Source organism: Mustelus asterias, chromosome 11, assembly GCF_964213995.1.
Source record: "Mustelus asterias chromosome 11, sMusAst1.hap1.1, whole genome shotgun sequence".
NCBI lineage: Eukaryota > Metazoa > Chordata > Chondrichthyes > Carcharhiniformes > Triakidae > Mustelus > Mustelus asterias.
The window spans coordinates 13,681,730-13,692,191 of NC_135811.1; the positions used below are offsets into that span (position 1 = coordinate 13,681,730).

Consider the following 10,462-nt stretch of genomic DNA (forward strand, 5'->3'; position numbering starts at 1 on the left):
AAAATCTCTGCTGAAAAATGTACAATGGCTATTAGTTGAGAAAAGGATTTGTGTTTGTTTGTGATGTCCCAGTGGTCCTATAGCCTCTTGCCTTTTGTACAGCCCTGGCACGCACCTAAGGGAATGATCACTTGGACACAATAATGGAGGGAAGCTGGCACCCATACCACTTCTCCTTAATACAAGTGAGTAGCTTTAGAAATGAAGGGGGAGGGAGAGTTTCAAGAAAGCGATAACAGGAGGATAGAGCAATAAAGGCACCAACAACAAACAATAAGTGGTACTGGCCCGCAATGACCAATACATTTTGAGGAGCTAGTCAAAGAGGATGGGCGACCACCAGTGAGGTTGAGGGGTGGAAGGGTTGCTGTGAAAATTTTACAGAGTGAGTACTTAGTAACTGGAATTTCCATCATAATTTTGTTTCTGCCCTGTGCAAAATTTAAACCTTCCCTTATTCAAATTTATTTGTTGTTAGGAATTTAACTCCCTGATTCTGCGACTCTTTGGGGGTTGAATAGATTTCTTGCTGTAATCCCAGTGGAATCACCATGGAGATGGTGTAAAGCAGGCATTCGCTCGCCTTCTTTGGGGATCCTACCAGGAGACCAGTAGAATTATACGGTCCTTTTGCTTTTTCTGGACAATTTCAAACAATGGTGTACCACTCAGTTGTCTGCAGTTGTCTCTGTTTACACTCATTTTCCACACACAAGTACTTCTGCAAACTTTCGGTCAACCACAGAATTCACTGATAAGGCCAACTAGGTTCATCAAGGTTTCCATTGGAAAGAAGATCCTTGGAATTGAGAGTTAACCTATCTTCCCTCAGAGGTAATGGATGTAGCTTTTGTCTCTAATGGCTTATGCCTGTTTCAAAGATCCATGGCCTTTTGGCTAAGATCAAGCGTCAGATCAGAAGCAATGCCTCACCTTGTCAGCGTGAGTCTTGTTTGTCTCTCTTATGGGGACCATGAATTGAATTCAGTTGGATTTTGAATTTGGGTTTTTGGAGCAAGCAAGGAATGGATTAGGGTTTGCCCGGTCCACTCTGAGCACTGACTTTGTAACTTTAAAACTGGAGTAAAACTTAGTAAAAAGCAGACTTGAGCAGGGCGAGTAGGTGAGAGTGTGGGTGAGAGTGTAGGTATGGGTGGTGATAGTAGTGAGTGTGGATGAGCGTGGGTGTGGGTGAAATATAGGGGGAGAGTGGATGATGATGAGAGCGAGTGAGGGCCAGGGAGCGTGAGGGAGATTGGATGAGGGTGAGTGAGTGTGAGGAAGGGTGGATGAGGGTGAGTGAGTGTGAGGGAGGGTGTATTAGGGTGAGTGTGAGGGAGGGTGAATGAGTGTGAATGAATATGAGGGAGGGTGGATGAGGGTGAGCGTGAGGGAGGGTGGATGAGGGTGAGTGTGAGGATGGGTGAGGATGAGTGGGTGAGTGTGAGGGTTGGTGAGGATGAATGGGTGAGTGTGAAAGAGGGTGTGGGTGAGGGAATGTATGTGAGTGGGTGCTCCCATTAAAAATGACAAAAAGCAGCTAAGACGTGGAAGTATTTGTTGAATAGCAACGTTTAAATTATAAATGTATACAAATAAGATGTAGAAACTTATTTTAAGTTTGTTTTTGTGTGCTTGTGCCTACTGCGCAATAATAATCACTCTTAATGGTTTAATTCTTCAATATAATAAAGACATTTCTCAGGGGTTCCTCAGAGCCTTGGGAGGCCACACTGGTTGTGTGGCTGGAATAATTTGGGGAACCCTGTTGTAGATGGTATACACTGCCGCGGCTGTAAGTTGGTGGTAGAGGGAATGAATATTTATGGAAGCCAATCGAAAAGGCATCTTTGCCCTGGATGGTGTCAATCTTCTTGAGTGTTGTTGGAGCTGCACTCCTCCAGGCAAGTGGAGAGTATTCCATTACACTCCTGACTTGTCAATGGTGGACAGGCTTTGGGAAGTGAGGAGGTGAATTAATTGCTGCAGAATTCTTAGCCTCTGACCTGCTCATGTAACCACAGTATTTATATGGCTAGTCTTGTTCAGTTTCTGGTCAATGGTAACCCCCAGGATGTTGACAGTGGGGGATTCAGTGATGGTAATTCCATTGAATGTCAAGGGGTGGTGGTTAGATCCTCTCTTGTTGGAGATGGTCTATGATTCTATGGTCATTTCCTGGTCATTGTGTGGTGTAAATGTTACTTGCCACTTGTCAGCCCAAGCCTTGATATTGTCCAGGTCTTGCTGCATTTGGCCGTGGACTGCTTCAGTACCTGTAGAGTCGTGAATGGTGCTGAACCTTGTGCAGTCATCAGCAAACATCCCCACTTCTTACCTTATGATGGAAGGGAGGTCATTGATGAAGCAGCTGAAGATGGTTCGACTTCGAGCACTTACCTGAGGAACTCTTGCAGTGATGCCCTGGAGCTGAGATGACTGAACTACAACCACCATGACTTCAACCAGCGGATGGTTTCCCCTCTGATTCCCATTGACTCCACTTTTACTCGGGCTCCTCGATGCCATACTTAGTTGAACGTTGCCTTGATGTCCAGGCCGTTGCTGTCACCTGACCTCTGGAATTCAGCTCTTTTGTCCATGTTTGAACTGAGGCTGTAATGAGGTCAGGAGCTGAGTGACCCTAATCTGAGTGTCAGTGAGCAGGTTATTGCTGAGCTAGTGCCACTTGATAGCGTTGTTGATGATCCTTTCCATCACTTTACTGATGATTGATAGTAGACTGATAGGGTGGTATTTGGCCCATTTGGATTTGTCCTTTCTTTCTGTACAGGACGTACCTGGGCAACTTTCCACATTGCCAGGTAAGTGCCAGTGTTGTAGCTCTATGGATCAATGGCTGAAGAATTTGCAACAATAATCAGCCAGAAGTGCCGAGTAGATGATCCATTGCGATCTCTTCCAAAGATCCCCAGAATCACAGATGCCTGTCTTCAGCCAATTCTGTTCACTCCATATGATATCAGGAAATGGCTGGAGGCACTGGACACTATTAGTCTGACAATATGGGTTCTGACAATAATAGTGCTAATGACTTGGACTCCAGAATTGGTTCTGTGAGTACGACTGTGGACATAGATATGAACCTGGGAACCCCCTTATCACCACCTGGCACAGCCCCTTGTCACTGGCTCCTGGAACTACCTGAGCAGCCCCAGCACTACCCGGGCACTGCCTTGGCAGGGTCCGAGCATGACCCTCTACCCCTGAGTGCTGGTCCCCTGGACAGTCTGCTTGCCAGGTGCTCGCCTTGGGAGACTAACTGTGATTCGTGCCATTCTGCCATTGTGCTGCTATAGATGAATTTTCTAATGCGGGCTGTGGTGGTGGGGGGACTGTGGATGATTCCAGCATTTGGGCCAGATGTTGATTTACTATAACGATATTCCCCATGTTCAACATGCCCTGTGACTGATGCGGGAGGGCACAAATGCATCATACATTTACACCAACATAAAACATGACTGCAGTTCTGGCGATACTTTGCGCCCCTGTTGCTGAACTTGCCCGATCCATACGGGTATGCAAAATCCCAGCCTGCGTCAGACCATTGCATGACTAGCCTGTGAGACAGCTCTCTCAATTTTGGCAGAAGCCCCCGGATATTAGTGAGGAGGACTTTGCAGGGTCAACAGGGCTGAATTTGCTGTTTAAAAGCAAATTACTGCAGATGCTGGAATCTGAAACCAAAAGAGAAAATGCTGGAAAATCTCAGCAGGTCTGGCAGCATCTGTAAGGAGAGAAAAGAGCTGATGTTTCGAGTCCAGATGATCCTTTGTCAAAGTTAAAAGGGTCCAAAGCTTTTAACTTTGACAAAGGGTCATCTGGACTAGGAACATCAATTCTTTTCTCTCCTTACAGATGCTGCCAGACCTGCTGAGATTTTCCAGCATTTCCTCTTTTGGTTTCTGAATTTGCTGTTGCCTTTTTTTGGTGCCGAGGTTGATGCTGTGTGGTCCATCCCGGGTTAGTGGTTTGACACAACTAAGTGGTTTGCTTGACCATTTCAGAGACAGTTATGAGTTAACCACATTGCTGTGGACCTGGCCAGACCAAGTAATGATGGCAGATTTCCTTCCCTAAAGATGATTAGTGAACCAGATGGGTCTCTATGGCAATCAGCAGTGGTTTCATGGTCATCATTCGAGTCGTCATTAGACTTTGAATTCCATATTTTTATTGAATTCAAATTCCACTATCTGCTGTGGTAGGATTCGAACCCGAGTCCCCACAGTGTCCCCTGGGTCTCTGTGTTACTAGTCCAGTGACAATACCCTAGTGCCAACGCCACCGCCTCCCCTCTGCCAAGTTTGGAATTCTCTTCCACAGTGGCAATTAAAGGTAAATCAATTTAGCTTTTAACCAAAAGTATTAAGGAACATGGGACAAAGGCAGGCATAAAGAGTTAAATCGTAGGTTAGCACATGATCTCACTGAATGCAGAACAGGCTCATGGTGCTAAACAGCCAATTCCTTTTCCAAGGTTCCTGTATGATCCTAATTATTGAAGGCATGTCAGAGATGGTGGTTGAGGAATTTGGCCTAAGGTTTCTGTCCCAACAGTTGGAGATATGATGGAGGGTGCACTCTGCCGTATTGGTACTTTTTCCTTAACCTGCCCTCGGTTTTCTGGGTAGGCTGCCCAGAAATCTGAAATTAGCCCCCTTCTCTTTAATCGCAGTGTGTAAGTTACTGCATAATGATAATGGGGGCCTATAAGCACATGGTTTCCAAATATTGGCTGCATTTTGGCTGCAGGAGTGGCCATTTTAGGTAAGTGTGTTAACTATATAATATTAAATAGTACCCTTTTCCATTTACCCCTTCCCTTTTTTGCAGCACTTCTCTTGTTTGGTTCTATCCATGTAGGAATTATCCAGTTCTCTCAGGAATAAAGTGCTGCAATTGTTTTTATTCATTCGTGGGATATGGGTGTCGCTGGCTGGCCAGCATTTATTGCCCATCCCTAGTTGCCCTTGAGAAGCTGGTGGTGAGCTGCCTTCTTGAATCGCTGCAGTCCATGTGCTGTGGGTTGACCCACAATGCCATTCAGGAGGGAATTCCAGGATTTTGAACCAGCGAAGAACGGTGATATATTTCCAAGTCAGGATGGTGAGTGGCTTGGAGGGGAACTTGCAGGCGGTGGTGTTCCCATGCATCTGCTGCCCTTGTCCTAATAGATGGAAGTGGTTGTGGACTTGGATGGTGCTGTCTAAGGATCTTTGGTGAATTGCTGCAGTACATCTTATAGATGGTACACACTGCTGCTACTGAGCGTTGGTGGTGGAAGGAATGGATGTTTGTGGATGTGGTGCCAATTAAAAAGCTGCTTTGTCCAGGATGGTGTCAAGCTTCTTGAGTGTTGTTGGAGCAACACTCATCCAAGCAAGTGGGAAGTATTCCATCACACTCCTGACTTGTGTCTTGTAGATGGTGGACAGGCTTTGGGGAGTCAGGAGGTGAGTTACTCACCATAGTATTCCTAGCCTCTGACCTGCTCTTGTGGCCATTGTGTTTACGTGGCGAATCCAGTTGACAAAATGCTTTTCATTAAATAAGTTAGATCTTAAGGAGTGTCTTGAAGGAAGAAAGTAAGGTGGAGAGATGGAGGGAGGGAATTCCAGAGTTTTTTTTTGAAGTTTATTTATTAGGCACAAGTAAGGCTTACATTAACACTGCAATTAAGTTACTGGGAAACTCCCCCAGTCGCCACACTCTGGTGCCTGTTCGGGTCAATGCACCTAACCAGCATGTCTTTCAGTCTGTGGGAGGAAACCGGAGCACTGGAGGAAACCCACCCAGACACAGGAAGAATGTGCAAACTCCACACAGACAGTGCCCAAGCCAGGAATCGAACCCGGGTCCCTGGAGCTGTGAGGCAGCAGTGCTAACCACCATGCCGCCCGTGGGGTGTTTTGTGTCCATGAGCGGTGTTGAGGCCTTGCATGCTCGTTGAGCCCCACAGGTACTGGGGTGCATTATTGACCCTTTAGTAACATTTTAGTTTGATGTTTAAAGTTTCTTTTACGCTTTGTTTTTTTTTTCGGGCAGTACCCCCCCCCCCCACCCCCCACCCCTCACCCCCCACCACCCCCATCCCCTTTAAGGGGATGTCCCTTTTACTTTATCCTTCAATTTGATTGATTTAGTTTGCCATAGAATCCCTACAGTATAGAAGGAAGCCATTCAGCCCTTCAAGTCTGCACCAACCACAATCTTACCCAGGCCCTATTCCTGCAACCCCACATATTTACTCTGCTAATCCCCTGACACTAAGGGTCAATTTAGCATGGCCAATCCACCTAACCCGCATATTGTTGGAGTGTGGGAGGAAACCCACGTAGACACGGGGTGAATGTGCAGACTCCGCACAGACAGTGACCCGAGACTGAAATTGAACCCAGGTCCCTGGGGTTGTGAGACAGCAGTGCTAACCACTGTGCCACCATCCCGCTCCCGTGCCTTTTATTTGATTAGCCAAAAATGATTGGCAACTCATTTGTCACCAATCGTGAAGAGTTTAAAATTGGAGATGCCGCAATAGAGGCCGGAATTAGGGGAGCGCCGATATCTCAGAGAATTGTTGGACGATAGGTGAATGCAGACATCGGAAAGGGTGAGGCCTTGGAGGGATTTGAAAACAAGGATGAGAAGTTGACGACCCTAGGCCCCTGTGCATCTTGATGTATTTGTAATCTTTGCGTTTTTCAAATTTGCACACATTGCAGAAATGCTAGAGCAACCTTCAAAAGGTTAAACTATTAAATAAACTAAAGATTCTAAACACATCAGATTTATTGAAATGGCTCAGAAGTGCTGAAATGTACTGTAATATATACAGTGTGATGAATAAGCCTGAACTTCCATTTGAAGATAAAATCTAATAGCTTGTACTATTCAAGTGATCAATATCTCGCACTTGCTTAAGCTATAGTGCAATTTAAAGAAAAGATCAATAAGAAGTGACTATTGTTTAATTTGTTTGGAGGAAAAAGACATGACGGTTAGTGAATTCACACACCTCAGTCCTTTAAAGTTGAGTCGCTTCTTTGTGTTTTATTGCATTGTAACTCACTTAATGCCACAGAGAATGAATACACTGGGCCGATTTTTCTAAATCAAAATTTTCACTCCAATCAGCTCTGAAAGCTATTTTTAACGGAAGGGAGTGGAGTGAGGATTGCAAATTCTTAAAGGGAAGCTTTATGGCAGTTTGTTATTTATTTTATTTATTTTTATTTAGTTATTAGTGTCACACGTAGGCTCACATTAACACTGCAATGAAGTTACTTACAATGAAAATCCCCTCGTCACCACACTCCGGCGCCTGTTTGGGCACACTGAGGGATGCACCTAATCAACACATTTTTTTGGACTGTGGGAAGAAACCCACGCAGACACGGAGAGAAGTTGCAAACTCCACACAGACAATGACCCAAGCCGGGAATCGAACCCGGGTCCCTGGCGCTGTGAAGCAGTAGTGCTCACCACTGTGCCACCGTGCCGCCACATGTGGTGTTTGTGGGCAGCTGATGCAGAAAATTGGGAAGAGGTTGGAGGGTGGTTGGTGAATAGGCAACCCAGCAAGAAAGTTTTGTGATGAACTGCGTAACACCACAAAAGCCTTCGTGTTCAGTAGAACTCACTTGGCAGGAGGCTTGGACTGGAGGCCTGTCTAGATTTTGACTGCTTTACTTGGGAAATACAACCCCAATGAGTGGGGGCATTTTTAAAACCATTTCCCAGAGTTTGAGTTCAAATCCTTAAAGGCATATCTCCATGGTTTGTGAGTCACTCTCGAGGTTCTTTCCATTGCAGAGTAATTCAGGGATTCTTTTTTCACTTTTGCATTTTAAATGGTCAGTGAAAATGAAGCAAAGGGAGCTTAAAAATCAGAGTTAGCATATAAAGTTAGACTTTCCTCTCTGGATTATTATTTTTTCCCTCAGGAGATTATAGGTGGAACTCCACACGGATGCAAAAAGGCAGTTGCTTCAGGCTCTAAGCCTGTCTGACGAAGCATCCTCATCCCAAGGAAACCAAGTCTTCCGGACTCACTTGGGAATACATGAGGAGGCCTACTTGTCCCTTCTGTTGTGCATCCTTGCAGATTCTTACATTGTCTGCCCCATAAATATGAGCAGCATCTTTTATATATGTACCCAATCTGTAGAATTCCCAGCACAGAAGCAGGCCATTAAACTCACTGTGATGATATTTACGCTCTGCATGAGAATCTTCCCACTCTCCTTCATCTAACCCTATCAGCTTATCCTTCTATTCCCCTTTCTCTCCCTCATGTGGTTATTTTAAATTCCCCTGAAATGCATCCATGCAATTTGCTTCAAGCACTTCACGTGGAAGCAAGTCCAATTTTCCACCATTCTTTTAAAGCGCAGTCAATATTTGGAATTTTGGTTGTACTATTTTTTAAGGAATTTCCTCTTCCAAATGAAGAACTGACCACTTTTCATTTCAGGCACCAGAGCTAGCATCAACAAATTCCAGGTCAGAATTTCTATACAAAAACATAGAAAATAGGAGCAGGTGTAGGCCATTCGGCCCTTCGCACCTGCTCCACCATTCAACATGATCATGGCTGATTCTCTGTCTCAAAGTCATTCTCCAGCGTTCTCCCCATTCCTCTTGACACGCTCTAGAAACCTATCTATTTACTTGTTAAGCATATTCAGTAACTTAGCCTCTGCAGTCTTCTGTGGTAGAGAATTCCACTAGTTCACAGCCCTCTAAGTGAAGAAACTTCTCATGTCTGTCCTAAATGGCCTACGCCCTATCCTTAGACTGTGACCCCTTGTTCTAGACATCCCAGCCAGAGGGAACAGCATCCCTGTATCCAGTCTGCCCAGCCCTGTCAGAATTTTATACGTTTCAATTAGATACCCTCTTATTCTTCTAAATTCCATCAAATACAGGCCCGATCTACCCAATCTCTTCGAGAAACATAGAAAATAGGAGCAGAAGGAGGCCATTTGGGCCTTCAAGCCTGTTCTGCCATTCATCACAATCATAGCTGATTATCCAACTCAATAGCCTAATCCTGCTTTCTCCCCATAACCTTTGACCCCATTCGCCCCAAGTGCTATATCTAGCCGCCTCTTGAATACATTACAAGACAATACTGCCATCCCAGAATCAATCTGGTGAGCCTTTGCTGCACTCCCTCTATGGAAAATATAGATATATTTATAATAAATGGGAACAGAGTTAGGATATGCCTGAGCATACGAATATAAGAAATGGGAACAGCAGTAGACCATTCAGTCCTCCAAGCCTGCTCAGCCATTCAATAAGGTCATGATTGATCTTCTACCTCAGCTATATCTCCCGCACTGTCCCCAGTGATTCCCTGGGTATCTGGATATCTGTCAATCCCTGACTTTGAGGTACGCCCAAGGACTGAACATCTGCAGTTTTCCATGGTAGGGATTTCCGGAGGTGTGGAACTTTTTGAGGGAAGCAAGTTCTCCTCATCCGACACCAGATAGATCTTCAAAATGAATACCACGGGTGGAACTTTTCCATCCCGCCCGCCACAGGAATCGTAGTGAGTGGGACACGAACTGTGCAAAGATCCATTAACCTCTGGCAGGATTTTCCAACCTTGGGGGTGAGTGCGGCTGGAAAATCCCGCCCCGTGTCTATATAAAAAAAAAAGAAACAATTGTAATATTTTTGAAATAAATTGGATTTCTTTTTGTTCTTTCTCTTCAGTGACAAGCAAAGAGCCCTGGAACAGGAGGTACAGCCTTTAATCCATCCTCAGAGGACAAGCTTCCCTCAGTTCACAGGAGGAGGTTTCAATCTTAAACCGCAAACAAAAGTCTCAGCTTGAATATCCAACGCACTCCATTCTCCATCTGCTGTTGATCCTTTTACATCAAACCAGATTTTTTTTTTTTGCTTATTATTGTAGAAAGTGTTCAACTCAGCCAAGAATAACAGTGTGGGGACAATATAATTTTCATGTAGCTTAATTTTATTTTGGCATTTCAAATGCCCCAGTTCAGCCAAGATAATGAACTTTGTTGAAAAGTGTTTTATGGAATATTGATCTTTTTTTCCTCTTGATTTCATTATATTGAATATAAAAGTACCTGTGTTGCACTTTAATGCATTTTCATGTCAGATACATATGGACATGTAGTCGAATAAAATCTGTCTGATTACACTCAAAATGCTTTGTCACTAAACTTATTAAGTGAATCGCTAAAATAACAATCCTGCGCAAAATTTGGAAGAAGTAAAGCGGCAAATGAAGGACATAAAAACGGGCCTGGTTTACCAGCCCAGGGAACGTGTCAGCAATCTATTGAGATTCCTTGGGCAGTCGTTTAACCTCAGAAACACATTCAAGGTGAGTTTCTGTCGCTTCTCCCCACATTAAGACCATAACCATAAGATGTAGGGGCAGAAGTAGGCC

At 44.6% G+C, this 10,462-nt stretch overlaps 1 protein-coding gene across 1 annotated transcript in view; it reads left to right on the forward strand.

Moving 5' to 3' along the window:
- cfap58 (cilia and flagella associated protein 58) overlaps positions 1-10,213 on the forward strand; it is a 222,049-nt gene extending 211,836 nt beyond the window's left edge. Inside the window, exon 18 of the mRNA XM_078224321.1 lies at positions 9,754-10,213. Within this exon, the coding sequence (XP_078080447.1) occupies positions 9,754-9,874 (121 nt within the window). The 3' untranslated portion in view covers positions 9,875-10,213. The remainder of the gene's footprint in view (positions 1-9,753) is intronic.
- Positions 10,214-10,462: the final 249 nt, after the last annotated feature.